General features: G+C 32.5%; 1 protein-coding gene and 1 pseudogene across 2 annotated transcripts; both read left to right on the top strand.

Annotated features, from left to right (window-relative positions):
* The first annotated feature begins 11,628 nt into the window (after positions 1-11,628).
* On the top strand, positions 11,629-13,618 carry LOC109819291 (putative disease resistance RPP13-like protein 1 pseudogene; annotated as a pseudogene).
* Positions 13,619-13,625: 7 nt separating this feature from the next.
* Positions 13,626-16,737, top strand: LOC109819293 (putative disease resistance RPP13-like protein 1). Of its 2 annotated transcripts, none has more exons than XM_083065736.1 (2): positions 13,626-15,987; positions 16,278-16,737. In XM_083065736.1, the coding sequence occupies exon 1, from the start codon at positions 13,626-13,628 to the stop codon at positions 15,972-15,974; it is 2,349 nt and encodes a 782-aa protein (XP_082921862.1). In that variant the 3' UTR covers positions 15,975-15,987; positions 16,278-16,737. The 2 variants fall into 2 exon arrangements, with proteins under 2 accessions (XP_082921862.1, XP_082921861.1); XM_083065735.1 differs by having other exon boundaries at positions 16,273-16,737.
* The last annotated feature ends 198 nt before the right edge of the window (positions 16,738-16,935 follow it).

The following is a 16,935-nucleotide window of genomic DNA, read 5'->3' as shown; positions in this document are numbered from 1 at the left end:
AAACGGCGTTTGAAAAATTTAGACGAAAGGCAAACATTGCTAGCATTTTTAATAGGTGGGACTAAATTGAACCCAAAAATTAAAGTGAGACTAAATTGAAACTTTAAAATAGTATAAGGGATCAAATTAGGATTTTAGCCTATATTTTTTTTATTTGATCAAATCTTGAAGTATTACAAATTCATGTTTTTTTGTGAAATCTATAAAATCCTTTAAATTTTTATAATACAAATCCACCAAAATCCATTAAAATTTGAATTACAAAGTCTCGATAAAATCTAAGTTTTAAAAGTATCTTAAAAAAATCCTAAAAGTCATGACATTCTTACAAAGTCTTTTAAAATATATTAAAATCCACAAGACTTTTTCATGCTAAAATTGTCTTTCAAAATCCCAATCCATTACACCCCCTAAGCCTAAAGTTTAACCATTTGTTATGTCTTAGAGAGATACCTAACCATTTGTTAAGTCTAAGTTGTGGACTTAGCCCATAACCATTTGTGTTTTATGAGTCATGAGTTGTTAAAGTCCATTCATAGCATACATAGTTTGTTTGGAGGTATGGTGGAGAATTCGATTTGGAAGGTTCTCCATGATCTTTTATCTTAGACCTTAGAGTTTTCGTAGTTTGGATCTTCTTGTCAACAAGTTGATAAAAGAGTGCCATACGTAACTAGGGAACCCCAACTAGCTTCTTTTAAATCTTAGTGAGAGAGTGAACTTATTGACTACCCATTTTATGTTAATCCTTTGATTTTCATGTACTAGTAGGATACCTACTATGTGCATTTTGAGCAACGAACTAATGGTACCACATGCATATAAAATTAAGAACATAAGAGTTATCCTTTATGAGCATTTCAGTCCTGATATTGTAAGTGTATATGCATTGTTTTATGCTTGTAATTTTAGTTTTCAACTAGTCTTTCTATATGTAGTTTAAGCACACTTGAGACATTTTCTTGCTCTCTTGTTGTTTTTGTGTTATTTGTTTTGATTAGGCTGAATGCCAATTTTAGGTAAGGCAAAAGTTAATTATGATGAGCTTGTGGATAATGAAGCTTAAGTTTCTTAGATTTTAGTATTTTATATGGATTTTTCTCTTGATAATGTAACATTCGGGATTAAAAAATAAATTTAATTCTTATTTAAATAATTGTTAGTTTTATTAATGTTGTTGTTATTTATTTTATTCTTAGTTATTATGTCTTTTCATTTTAAAATTTTTTCTAAAAATAATTAATATTGTGAACCTTTTATGTTTTTAAAAAATTGATATTATTATATTTATTCATAAGTTAGTTAATTTAATAATAAAGCATTGTGGGATAGAAAGATATCACATTTAGTGATATTAGAGCTTGTTGGTTCATTCAATTAGTGTGTTATGAGTCTTTTATGTTTCCTATGTGTACTTTATGAAAGTTTGGGTGTAATTTGAAGAACTTTTGATTGTTTATCATGTCGAAGATTCTAGTCGTTTTGCTATAATTTATTAAGACTAGGTGAATCAAAACCGTGATCAAGGATAATTGCTCGTAAACCCTTTTCTTTTAACTCACCAAGTAAGTCTAGTGATGTATGTGTTTCTTAACCCATAACTCATTTGTTGTTTAGCTGACCTATGATTAGCTTGATTATTTTCTTATTGTGTTTAGAATGGAGATGCTCCCAAACCTCTTATCTTGTTGATTGCTTGTTATGATAAATTGATAAGTGCATGTTTTTTTTAGATTTAATATTTTATTATTTGACGCCATCTATCCACTTGTAGATTTTGCACATCAGGACTCTCAACAATAAAAGTTTTTGGGATATCATCCACCTTTGCATATACTTCCTTATTTTGTTCTTTGTTACTAGTGTTTGTTTTTCCCTATCCTTATACACCACTCTTTCTTTGAATATCACATCTTTACCACAAATCATCTTTTTTGTTTTCATCATCCCAAAGGTGATAGTTGTTGAACTAAAAACGATCATGATGACAACCCTCCTTGCATGGATTGAGTTAGGAGCATCAAAGAGGCAAGATCAGACTCCTTGGATCATGGAACTCAAAGTTTCTAGCCTTGGTGATGGAGATGGGCGAATGGTGTTTATGGAGGCTAGGTGTTTGATAAAATGGTACTCTAGGGTTTTTGGCTCACTTCATTGATGGATGAAGGCCACTCCTAAAGGTGAGAACACTCATGGTGAAGATGAGGAAGATAGGTGGCTGAATTGACCAAGGTGACTAAGGAAGGATATTAAGGCTCAAAGGCACTCTCAATATCATAAATTCCAAAGTGATTACAAGTTGTATAGCCTAGGGTATTTATAGAAGCGAGGAAGCATTTAGGGTTGCATTTGGGAGTGCTTGGCCGAAAAATGCAAGCCAAATGCACTTCAAATGAAATTTAAATTAACCCTAGATGCTACTTGGTGCCCAGGATGGAATCTTTGGGTTTGGTTAAGCTACATCTAGGTGTATGATAAGACCATGCAACCTAGGTGCCCTCCACTTGGACCTAAGCCTTGCCAAGTCCAAAAACAAATCCAATGCCACCGAAAAACACTTCTAGGTCTATTTTCTCACCTTAATAAAATACCCTAGTCCAAAAAATAAAATCCTATAATCTAAGGCACCGCATAATACAAGGGTAAAATGGAAAATATAAGTAAAAATAAATCCTATGACTAAGATACCCAAAATACAAGGGTAAAAATGGAAAATTAAAGACAAGGGTAAAATAGGAATAAAAGTAAATTCCATGCTAACAAGGTTTAGGAGAATGATTAGTATTCTTTAGCCATGAGAAACATGTCTCTAGGGGTGTTAGCTCCCCTATCTTCTTCCAATCTCCTAGCCATGGACCTAGTGATGGGTCCCACATGAAGCTCCAAGGATGGTTCTCCGTCAGATAATATTCGTCTAATGATCTAGTTTTGATGATAACAAAATAATGACATTGAAGAGACTAATATTTGTCTAAGTCATTACAAGATGCATGCATCCATGGATATAAAAGGAATGAAGGCAAAAGATGTTTTTATAACGAACATCTTCTACAATCACATAAAAAGGAACAAATATAAGGCTTAGTAACCTAGGATAGTCATTGTTAGCGTCTAGTGTTCAACAGATTGTGATGAGTGTTTGCATATTTTAAGTGTTGATAAGTCTAATGCTTGTTGAATGTCTATGCGCCTTATATTAAAAATATCCAATTGGGAAGAAGCATGCCCTGAGAATTAGAGAGAAATACTTGAGGCTCATACACTTCAAGAAGTGAGGCAACGTTAACTACCTATGTAGGCACAAAGTCTTCCTTTGTCTTTGTCTCTCTTGTGCTTTGAGGCGAGTTTTGAACCCAAGGAGAAATTGTGGGAGAGAAAATGCTCTGCTTTTGATTTTCCACTACTACTGCCTCTATTTCTTTCACCAACACACTTATATATATATATATATATATATATATATATATATATATTTTAACTTTTCAGAAGTAATATACAACAAAACTTTTTTCTTTTTTTGGAAAAAGTGCTATTTATTTAGGTTTCAAAAATTAGCTTCTTGTTTATTATTAGAAGTGCTATTAAAAATCTAAATTACGACAACATTTTTAACTTAGAAGTGTTAATGTACCTTGCAAACTTTTAACAATATTTTAACTTGGAAGTGCTATCAAATTCATTTCGTTAAATATCTTTTTTGTAGTATTAAAACATGCTTTCAAATGTTAAAAACATGTGATAAATACTATGATATTCTCTACGTGTTATAAATGTCATTATGCTTTATATTCTTATTTATGTATGTGTGCATAATGGCACAATGAGCCACATTAGCATAGCTTTCAAAAAAGAATAGTCAAGCTACAAAGAGAATTATCAACATTGAAAGCAACACATTGACCTTGTCTTCTATGCTTTATTCCATTATCATGCCTACACATTTATGAAGCTTGAAGCTCTGAACAAGTGTGAAGAACGACCATATTGTGAAGATTGAAGATCACAACTTCAAATGACTAAGTAATCAAGGCTCTCACTAATAGATATATCTTGAAGACTATAAATACAAAAAGACTAAAACAGAAAAAGCTAATGAAGGAATAATAATCTAGTTGTGAATAATAAAAGCTTACCATTAGTTGTTCCTTAACTCTAATTCTTTCTCCTAAGTATTTTATTTATCGTTTAGTGAATGATCATTTGAGAAAAGATTATGTTATACACATGAGTGGTATAAAAAATACTTGTTTTAAGAGTTCCCAAGTTAGTGATATATGTGTTTAACTCATATATGTGTTTTCTTTTAAACCCTTTCCTTTTAACTCACCTAATAAGTCTAGTGATATATCTGTTTCTTAACCCATAAACTCATTTGTTGTTTACATGACCTACGATTAGCTTGATTCTTTTCTTATTGTGTTAAGAATGGAAATGCTCCCAAATGGAAATGCTCCCAAGTGAACAAATATAAAAATATAAAGTATCTTTTACTCTATCCCTTATCCCTCATGTTTACCAGATGAATTTTTTTTTAATAACTTATAATTGTTGAATTGCGAAAATCTTTAAAATCTTACACATGCACACATTCAATCCCTTTTATGTATGTTTATTTCAACCTCAGTAGTAAAGCTTATCCTCACCATATCTATTAAAAGTGCATTTCTTTGATTTAAGGTCATGATAGTTCCAAAATTGATCACTAATATGCACATATGATACACAATTGAAACTTTTAAAATGTGTAAGTGTTTCAACTTTTTGGTAGAGAAGACAAAAGTATCATTGCTTATACTTCATCAAGTTTAATTTCAATTAAACTCAATTAGGTTGTCACTAAATTGAGTTTATTGAGATGTTGCCTTATTACCTACTGATGTACATTCTATCATTTGTAAATTAATAATTATCTCATCAAATGAACTTTGTTTGAGACCAAAAAACTTTTAAACATGTTGGAAAAATCCTCCATAAGACCCACTATGGTCTTTTCTTTCCTTATTTTTTATTATTATTATTTTTAACTTTGCACTAGTGTCCTAAGGCTTTCCTTTAGACTAATCTGCTTAGCTGGGAGATAAGTAAAGCTTGGTCAAGGATTATTTTCACCAAGAATTAAACTCAGACACTATCTGAATGATTTTATGGTCTTTTCTTTTGCAATATTGAAAGCAGCATCACATGATAACAACAATCAGATAACTCAAAAGGCTTGTTTATCAAGAAGAGTCCAATCTTCATCCTTCACCTTTCAAAATTTTCCCTATGGTTTATTTCCCAAGAGATATTGATACAACATTTTCTGATATATAGATAATCTTTTTATCTATATTTTTTGAAACCTAAAGTCTATGCCGACGAACTTCACAATTTCACCCTTCCTTTATCTCTATCCATAATTCCCACTCAAAACGCTAAATTGTTTATGATAATTCTAAGAATTGACTATAATAACTACCAAAGTTATTGATACCATTTGTTTAGAAATTATGCAAATGTCCTTATAATCAAACTTGTGAGAAATAAAAGAAAATTGAAATAATAACACACAAAATTGATAATGGAGTTATACTAATTATACCAACATTTAGGCTAATCTACATTTTTTTACAAGAAAAGAAAATATAAGAAAGGTGTTTACAAAACATTCAACCCATAACCTAGTTATACCATGGGAGCATTTGATATACAAGAAGTTTTTTTTTTCTTCTAGGAGTTTGAAGTTGGGAATATTAATTTTTGATGTTTGGTTTATTATTTTATAAATAACATTTACAACAAACATTGTTTATTTGGAATAATTTTTACATAGGTTTCCCACAAAATCATTTCTTGAGAGGAGGTTAGAAAGTTAGAAGAAAAGTTTTACTACGATAAAAATGTCATATCTTTATCCTCTAATTTAATGTGTTAATTGTTTTTTGATTCCCACGTAATGTGACACCCTCTATCTCGCATACCATAACACACAAATCATTAAAATTGAATAGAAAAGTCTTTGATAAATAAAATCCAATGTGTTCAACATAGAAGGTATCACATTTTCAACAAAACAAAACCAACTGAAATCCTAATGAAATCTATTAAAAGAAAACTAATAATTATCTCAAAACATGGCAAAAGAAGATAATCCCTAACTAAGTCCTGATGTCACATCCTATTAGAACATAAACCCAACTGCAAGGATTCGGCCTCACTGATAACATCCTCAACCTCATGATGTAAATCACCTACAAGAACATACAATAGAGACAAACACAAAATAAGGGGAGTGAGAAATATCTCACTCTAGCTCACAGTGTAAGATGTAGCTATGCAACCAAACACAAACAAGACATATACATATATACAAAGCATAGACAGATTGATAACAATAACTCATTTAACCCTTTCATGAAATAATAGTTAAATACCACATAATGTTAAAATGCATTATGAAATGGACATAGACTACATGTTATCATGTATGTGCACTAGTAAAAACATCATATATCACACTTGTGCATTGTCGTTAGCAATATATGTAGAGTATCCTAGGAGTACATGTTGGGTCACACCCTTTGCACACTCTCACTAGGAGGACATACTACTAGGGTCTAGTTAGGATAACTGAGCCGTGCAAGATACATCCCATCCACACAAAGGGCAAGACTGGGATTTCCAAACCAAGCTATCCTCAAGGATTGATCCCCATGCTTGTACACAAGGGGGCCTTCCCTGGCGATATAATACTCATAAAAATACTTTTATGCATATGATGCATGTCAAACAGACTCTATGCATAATATTTAAGAAGATCTTATACCATAACACATCACACATCTTATCATATCATATCATGGCTAAGCCTCGCTTAAACTTCTCATCATGTGACCCTCAGTGGACCCATACATATCAAAATGTATCAATGTTAAAACACATCATTCAATTCATACATAGCTCATAATATATCATATCAATGGCATACTCACACACTACATCCATAGTCATTGAGATCAATGTCATAAAGAATTTAAATCAATAGCTTAACTAGTCTAGCAACTTTATCACTATCACACATTAAGTCTTTAGACATTGCTATCATTAAAAGACCTTAAGTCATTAACAATCAACTTATATCATAACTTATTAGTTTTCTATCATAATAAGTCATTTCTAAACATTGATATAAGTACCTCAAACCATTTATAAAGTCAAACACTTAAAGGGTAAAGCTATTCATCATCCTCATTCACAAACTACATTTTCATAACTTAACCTTCTAAGACATTGTATGATCCAAACGTTCTATCTATCTATTTATCTATATATATACATGATATCAAGTTGTTATGAATTTTATTAGAAAGATAGGACAATTATCTCCAATTTCTATGTTAACCTCAAGAGCTAATTATGTCATCTACTATTTTTAAAAAATACAAAATCCCAATGTTTTAGCCTAAATCTCACAACTTGACTTTCGCTCACTAATTTGATCATAACTTGAGTTATGCATATCCTTTTTAGGTGATTCAAACAAAATTGGAAAGCTAACATCCAGGGATAAAATTTTTAGAGGATTATAAAACCTAATTCTACCATTTTAGTCAACTCGAAAGGCTTACAACGTACGCATGTTATATTTTGCACATAAAATATATAGGGTTCACCTTTTAACTCACATAACTCAGTTATTTCTTGACATTTTTATGTGATTATTGGCTGAAAAATGTAGCCCCAAAATGTCTATTTTCTAACCCAACAATCAAAACTCAATTTCATTAATCACACGTAGAGAAATCAGATAAATACCAAGATATATTCATATTAGAGATTTCAGAACAAGGCACAACTCTCACCTAAATTCTCTTCTCCCAATCTAATAGGTAAAAACATATATTAAAGCCTAATACTACTCTATTATACCCTCAATTACTCAAATCCAACCTCAATTTCATATATTCATATAATTAACATCAATCTTCACTTTGCTCTATAAACAAGGGTTTCCTATGGTAACTACATGGACTTATAGATTCTTAAACAATTCAAATTACATGAAATTAATTATATATATAATTTAAACATCACATATAATGCACATAATTATATACTCATTTAATTTCTCATACAATCACCAAAAATACATTCCCTTAAGATTCCTATAGAAACTCATGGGCAATCCAAGATACACAAGGTTAGTTTAATACACAGAATTAAACATAAATATAATCAATTAGAGCAATGAAGAATCATATAGAAGCCAAAATTTAAGGAATAGATACAAATTGGGTTTTCCTCTCATACAACAGAAAAGAGATTGGAGGCCAATCTCACTATCCAACAATTATCTCACGCCTAGAGCGAGATTACTTACTCCCTCTATATCTCAATGAACACTTGATGAAGAATGTGGATCTCCAGGTATTCTCCTGCGAGTTCTAGTTCCCCTTCCCATTTTTTAGAGCAATGGAAAATAAAAAATGTAAAAATAAAAGAATTATTGTAACCTTTTTTCATAAAACTTAACTCACACTTAACCCTTCACTAAAATACTTTAGCCATAATTATCCTTTCCTTTCCTAAATATATTAAAACATGAATAAATAAATAATATATCAAATAAACATATTTCTCCCAACCCAAATAATTATAACAAAATACAATAATTAATAATTAACAAGTATATAATATATAAACTAAGTATATTTCTCCCAACACAATTATTGTGATACCTTCTACCCTGCTTGTATAATATAATAACTATAAAAAAGAAAATATGATACTTCAATGATTTCAAACAAATGTAAAGAGTGTCACATTCGAAACTCCAATAAAACTAAACCAATGCCTAACTATTATAACTTTAAGGAAAATATGTTGTAAGAAGTAAACTAAAACTCCTAAAACAAAAAGCATGAAACGTAATTTAATATCACCGATATCACAGGTATTAGAGCTCCCCCTTCAACCAACTAGACTCCTTCCAAAAAGGAAGCCTCTTGCAACCACATATAAAATAACCCCAGGGAAAATAGGAGATTAAGAACATATCTCACTCTAGCTACTAGTGTAGAATAAGGTCGGGTAACCACACATAATATATATAAAAACTCATGATGAAATTCAGTCTACATCTCATTCCATCACGATATCAATCATAATACAATTCAAACACAAGCAAGATGTCATGATCGTACATAGACTAGACTCTTCTAATCTATATGCTGTGGTGCTATTAAAAACAATTTTCCCTGCCCGAAGGCTAAGTAATGTAGGAGTACATGTCGGGTCAAGTCATCACAACACTCACTAGAAGGATATACTACTAGGGTCTCGTCGGGATAACTAAGTCACATAGGCTACGCCCCATGCACACAATGAGTGAGACTGGGGCTTTCCAAGCCAAACTATCCCCAAGAACTAATCCCCAAGCTTTTACACAAGGGGGTCTTCCTTAACAATGTATTTCGTATCATACCCATCACAAAACACAAATGCACATAATGCATGACATTCAAAACTCAATGCATTACCACACAAATTCAATTATCACAATACACATTCTAGACACTTGATTTCGTCCGGGACACACAAACAAAGAAGTGGAGTTTTAGCATGAAGAAAATGAGTTCTTGAAAGCCCAAAAATGACATCATAGCAGTCAAGCATGACATCAGAAGGCCCAAAGCCCAAAACTGGTGAATTAGGAGCTCGGAATGGGCCGTTCCATACTGCTAAAAAGGCCTAGAAACCCTACGTCGAAACAAGCCATTCCTAGACCAGAATGAACCGTTTTGACACAAGTTGTTATGAGTAATTTGGTGTGAATTCTGAAAATCTAAGTTGGGGAAAAGGAATTTGAAGTTATTTGCATGTGAAAGCTGAAACCTTGTTGTTCTTGATGATCTCTTTGAAATCTTGATGCATGCATGTGGTATTTCTTGGGCTTTCTGAGCTGTATGGACAAATTGAATAGAGATTTTAGGTGTAGATCATGTTTAGAGGGAAAATGGGTGAAGTGTAGGTGAAAAATGAAGGTGTAGATCATGTTTATAGCATGATGACTAACTTTGAATTTGAGGAGAGAAAATTATTTTGAAAACTGAAAATCCCACATAAGGAATTTTGCTACTAGTAATAGTGATTCCACATAGTGTGACGACTATGATGGGCCGTTACAAAAACATTGGGATGTTACAATTATCTTAAAACAAAATATATAAATAATTATAATAAAAAGAACAAATTTTCTTAAAATATTTATTGTAACAAAATATCATAAATATACATATTCACTAATAAATATTATACAAAACAATTTTCATAAATATTTATTATTTATTTTAAAAACACTCATAATTATTAAAAGTCTCTAAAATATTTTATAAAGCCCTTTTAATTAATTAAAATAATTATAATAAAATAACCCCATTAAATATAAAAATAAATAATAATTAAAAAATTATATTAGTAGAAAATTTGAAGTGTTACAAGTAACATATATCAATATTTCCTAGAACATGTTTAACTGATCATATACATTTTAGTCATTCTTAAGATTCATGATTTTTAGTATTCATGATTTTGAGAATCATAATTCTTGAATGTGAAAAAATTTCTCATATAACAAATGCTCTCTAAAATATAAAATATTTTTTTTCATTAAAGTTGTCTCTCTTTATTTTATTTTATTGTTTTATTTTATTTTATTATTAGAGTTAATTATAAAAATGTTGTGAGACTCTTTAACACGTGTGCAGGAATGGACTTAGAGGGAGGCAAGCGGGTCTTGTCCCCACCCTCCCATTTATCTCCACTAATTTTTTTTAGTAAATGTATAATATATTTGAATATAAAACTGTTAGAAAAATAAATTTAATTAAAAAGATTATGAAAAACTTTCATTAGACACATGATAAACAATATTATAAAATTTTAATAAACTTTTATCACTTATAAACTTTGACTAGTGTACGGCATTATTTGAAGTTAAATATTTAATTATAAAAGTGGGAAAAAAAAATTGGGTCCCCTTTCTTAATTCTCTAGATCCATCGTGCATGTATGTAACGTAGTTCTCTCTTGCACATTTTTCTTCTTATTTTATGGTAACCATCTATTGATTTTTTCTTTTTTCTCTTAAAAATATAACAAGACAAATAACTTTAGTATTGGATTCTGTACAACCTCACTTTGACTAACACAAGTATGCTCAGGATTGTAAGGGGTCAAGGTATGACACAGACCTCCACAAAATATGGCTGAGCAACTAAGAAAACAAGACTAAGTTCCTTTAGACTTTTTCTAGACGAGGTGATTTAAGCATTGTTTTGAAATCTCACTAATATACCACACTACTCTAATATAGATTAACATTATGAAATCACGTATTTACACGAGGTTGGACTAAAGATTTAATGTTATTAAATTAGATTCAAACAATTACAAAAGAACGATTTCGAAATTTGTCTACAAAAAACTTGAGCGTGGGCATACGTAAGTACCGGAAAATTTAAATATTTCAGCTTAATCTCTAATCAGCACAAATGTCACCCATATTAACCCTCTTCAAGGAAGGATTAATGTGTCATGTACCATGATTAATATGATCGATGTTTATAATTTTTAAGGATTAACATAAGATTAATAAAATGTTATTAAGTTTTGATATTATCAAGGATTAATGCTTTCTGCAAGGATGAATTTGCTGTTTCTCTTTTTAAAACTATTGAAACTTTTACATTTTTTCATCTCATGACATTTAATTTTATGTGTTCCCACGCAGGAAGAGAAATTTAAGTGGTTGATTCTATCTGCTAAACACACGGTTTTTGTTGACTTTGTGCCATTCTCTTTATTGACTTTTGATCATCTCCCACGGTATCTAGAAAGCTGGAAACTTCTCTGCAAATTCTAATTTAGTTGGGACTGCATATATTATTCAATTATAATAAAATGGTGGGTTAGTGTACATTTAATGCTATCACATTATGTGAGGTTCTATTTGCACTCTTAATTTCAAAAGCCAAGTATTTTCATTGACTTTTGATCAGGTCTCACTATCAGTAAGTGGTGCTATTGTAATTTCTTTGACAGCATAAAAGCTACTCTCTTTATTTTTCTTTACTAACTTTGTCTGTTTCTTGAAACGAAGAAAGATTCACATGATTTATATTGACTAACTTCCACAATGCTTTTATTGTTAAGTTTTTCTGCATTGTAGAATCATATTGAATTGAAGGAACATATGGCTGTGGCTTTTGTTGGAGAAGCATTCCTCTCAGCTGCTGTGGAGGTTCTGTTGGACAGGATCATTTCTCATGAGTTTCTAGACTTTTTTTGTCGCAAAAAGCTTGACATTTCGCTCCTGAAAAATCTTAGAATAAAACTGCTGAGTCTTCAAGCTGTACTAAATGATGCTGAAGAGAAACAAATCACCAATCCTGCAGTCAAAGAGTGGCTGGATGAGCTCACACATGCTGTTTTTGATGCTGATGATTTGTTAGATGAAATCAACACTGAGGCTTTGCGATGCAAATTGGAAGCCAAGTCTATGAGTCAATCCACTAGTGATCAGGTGCTGAACTTCCTTTCGTATCCTTTCAACCAGTTTCAGAAAGTTATCCATTTGAAAATACAAGCATTGTTTCAAAGATTAGAACATTTTGCACTGCAAAAGGACATTCTTCAACTGAAAGAAGGTGTTTCTGGCAGTGTTTGGCATGGAACTCCTACAAGTTCTGTGGTAGATGAATCTACTATTTATGGCAGAGATGGTGACAGAAAGAAACTTAAAAATTATTTGATGTCAGAAGATGCTAGTGGCAGTGGTTGTAAAATAGGAGTGATTTCAATTGTGGGCATGGGAGGGCTTGGGAAAACAACACTTGCTAAACTCCTTTACAATGATAGAGATGTTCAAGAGAAATTTGATCTGAAAGCATGGGCATATATTTCAAATGATTTTGATGTTTGCAAGGTTACCAGAACCATTCTTGAATCTGTCACTTTCAAACCATTTGACACAAACAACCTGAATATTCTACAAGTAGAATTGCAACAAAGCTTGATCCAGAAAAGATTTTTGCTTGTATTGGATGACATATGGAATGGAAGCTATGTTGATTGGAACAATTTAATGGACATTTTTAGCACAGGGAAAATGGGGAGTAGAATCATCATCACAACTCGAGATGAGAGTGTTGCAAGAGCCATGCAAACCTTTTTACCAATTTACCATTTGACATGTCTAGCTAGTGAAGATTGCTGGTATCTACTCGCTAAACATGCATTTGGAGCAAATAATTGTAGTGAACAATCCAACCTAGAACTAATAGGTAAAGAAATTGCCAAAAAATGTGATGGCTTACCATTAGCTGCAGTAGCACTTGGGGGTCTACTTCGCACCAAATTATCAGAAAATTATTGGAACAAAGTATTAGAAAGCAACATTTGGGATTTGCCAAATGTTAAGGTGCTACCAGCTTTGTTATTGAGCTATCATTTTCTTCCTGCTCCTTTAAAACGGTGCTTTGCTTACATGTCAATATTTCCGAAGAACTCCAAGTTGGAAAAACATATGGTAGTTCGGCTATGGATTGCAGAAGGCCTAGTATGTGAGTCAAAAAAGTAGCAAAACTATGGAAGAAGTTGGAGATGAATACTTTGATGAACTAGTATCAAGATCACTAATACATCAAGGATCACTCAGTGGGCAAGCAAACTTTAAATTGCATGATCTCATCAATGATTTAGCAACAATGATTTCATCTTCATATTGTATCAGGTATGACTATAAGGATCCAATGTCACATGCTAGAGTTGAAAGAATTCGGCATTTTTCATACAACAAAGGGAAGTACGACTCTTTCAATAAATTTGATAGCCTTTATGGATCAAAAGGTCTTCGTACATTCATAGCCTTGCCATTAAGACTATGGTGGTTAAGAAGTAATTGTTTTGCCCACCATTACATATCAAACAAGGTTGTACATGACTTGTTACCAACAATGAGACAACTAAGGGTTTTGTCTTTGTCACACTATATTAATGTCACTGAAGTGCCTGATTATATTGGAAGTTTAATTTACCTACGGTACTTAGATCTTTCTAACTCTAAAATTCAAAGGTTGCCAGATGTAATTTGCAAGCTTTACAATATGCAGACCTTGCTGTTGTTCAATTGTAGTTTACTTACTCAATTGCCTGAGGACATTGGAAATTTGGTTAATCTACGACACCTAGACATTAGTGGGACTAAATTGAACAAAATGCCTGCACAAATAGCCTCACTACACAATCTTCAAACCTTGTCCACCTTTGTCATCAGCGAACTGCAAGATGGATTGAAGGTTGGAGAGTTGAAAAATTTTCCTCATCTAAAGGGGAAGCTTTCCATTTTAAAGCTACAAAATGTTGTTGAACCCTCTGAAGTTTTCCAAGCCAATTTGAAGAATAATAAACAAATAGAAGAGTTAGCACTAGAATGGGATTGTGGCACCACTGAAGACACACAAACTGTAAGGCTTGTACTTGAACAGCTGCAGCCACCAAAAAATTTGAAGAAACTGACCATCAAATTCTATGGTGGAACCAGCTTTCCAACTTGGTTGGGTGATTCTTCATTTGGAAACATGGTGTACTTATTCATGAGTGGTTGTGATCATTGTTGGTCACTACCTCCCCTTGGAAGATTAGTTAGTCTCCAAGAACTCTATATTTCTGGGATGAAATCAGTGAGGACTATTGGTACTGAATTCTATGGAAGTGATTCACCTTCATTTCAACCATTTCCCTCCTTGGAGATTCTAAGTTTTGATGAGATGCCAGAGTGGGAGGAATGGAACTTGTTTGGAGGAACAATTATTGAGTTTCCTAGCCTATTATATCTATCTATCAAGGATTGTCCCAAACTCAAAGGAACCTTACCCAACAATCTCCCTTCCTCAATTGATTTTGAGTTATGTAACTGTCCTCTATTGTTTCCATTGGTTTGTCCTGAACTCAGAGAAAACTTATCAACCGATCTCATTTCTTCAATTGTGCTCAAGTCCACCGATTTCATCCTAGACTTAACTATCTCAGGCATTACCTCCCCAGCATCCTTAAGAAGTCTCCCCACAGCATTGAGATCTATTACTTTACGCAATTGCGAGAAACTAGAATTCCTACCTCATGAATCCTTGCAAAGTTACACATCACTTAAGGATTTGAAAATATTTGATAGTTGCTGTTCACTGACTTCCTTTACCTTAGGCTGTCTCTCTGTGCTAGAAAATCTTTACATTTCTAGTTCCAAGAATTTGAAATCCATTGGTATTGCAGAAAATGCTTCTCATAGTCTCTCACTTCTCCAACGTTTGAGCATATCTGATTGTCCTGAACTTGACTCATTTCCTATGGGTGGATTGCTCACTCCTAACCTCATTCATCTGCAGTTGTTGAACTGTGACAAGCTCAATTCGCTTCCGGTACCAATCAACAATCTTGTTTCCCTTCAATTATTGAACATTAGTGGTCTTCCAAATCTTGAGTCTTTTGCAAATGAGGGTTTGCCTATAAGGCTACGTTGTATATATGTCTATAATATGGGGAGTTTTTGGACAAAATCTATGAGTCAGTGGGGTTTGCAAAGGCTCACATGTCTTTCAACATTGTACATTGGAGGTGATGACATTTTGAATGTGCTAATGAAAATGAATGTGCCATTGTTGCCTACTTCTCTTGTGTCCTTATGCATATATAATCTTTGTGATGTAAAATGCTTGGATGGAAAGTGGCTTCAGCATCTCACATCTCTTGAAAACCTTGAAATTTCGAATGCTTACCAGCTTGAATCATTACCTGAAGAGGGATTGCCTTCCTCTCTTTCAGTATTCACCATCATGAGATGTCCATTGTTAGAAGCAAGTTGTGGTGAAGGAGGGAAAGAGTGGCCAAAGATTTCTTGCATTCAATGCATAATTATCAACAAGAAAGTGATCATATAAGTGTATTGTTCAGGTGTGTAACTAATAGCTTTTCGCTTGCCTTTTGCCATCATATATTGGAGTTTTCTGTTGGACAAAACAAAGATGCACTTACTTATGTGCTCTTGGTATTATTATGTAATAGAATTTCATCTTGTGACCTGTGTTAATCTTTAATGCAAACATTTATCATGCTTTTTATCAAAGTGAAACTTCTTTGTTAATTGAAAAACAATACCAAAAGCAGTTAAAAAACTGTATATAAGTTTTTCCATTTGCAATATCTTTACAAGGATTGCTTTATTATGGATTTATGTAGGAAAGCCATTGTTATTTCTTGGCATCATTGGGAAGTAGTCTACAATACTGATACAGACTCGGAAGTAGCAGACTATTGAAGCTTAATAAATGTAGGAACTGCATGACTACAAGTTGAATCTGAAGATCCTTGATGCTGAGTATTAGATTTTGAGAGATTTCTGACTTGAGAAAATTGCATTATTCAACCCACTGTTGTATTAGATTCTTCCATCATCAATCAGTACTTTTATGGGAGAATCTTGGCTAGTCATTGTTCAAAGGTGATAAATGTTGTCACTACTTTCCTTTCTTCTGTAAACATCAGTTGCAGCTTCCATTTGCATGTAGCAGTTATACCAAACCCCCTGTTCCATTGTCTTGTTAATTATTTATGAAACCTTATATTCTGTGTATTTTGTACTTCTCAAAACTGAAAACTTTTCATCATTGCCTTCACTCAATATTTCACTGATCCTCTTTAGTCTATGCATCCAACTTGAGTACTTTAAGTCGGTGCTTTTATGGTTTTTGCTATCCTGGGTTTCACTTTTTTCAATCTGCCTCAGTAGTGAGGATTTGCTTTTGCCTCTTAAATCTTGTACTAAAACGACTTGGCAGTTCTTAAAAGTAGGATGGCTTGTGTAGGAAGAATCTGTTACCAACATAGATGCAAGATCATAGA

This window comes from Cajanus cajan, chromosome 10 (assembly GCF_000230855.2).
Source record: "Cajanus cajan strain Asha chromosome 10, NIPB_CcT2T_4, whole genome shotgun sequence".
Classification (NCBI taxonomy): Eukaryota; Viridiplantae; Streptophyta; class Magnoliopsida; order Fabales; family Fabaceae; genus Cajanus; species Cajanus cajan.
This window is presented reverse-complemented; position numbering and strand designations above follow the sequence as displayed.

Coding starts and splice junctions, on each gene's coding strand:
- LOC109819293 (XM_083065736.1), top strand. CDS start 13,626: ATGGAAGAAGTTGGAGATGAATACTTTGATGAACTAGTATCAAGATCA.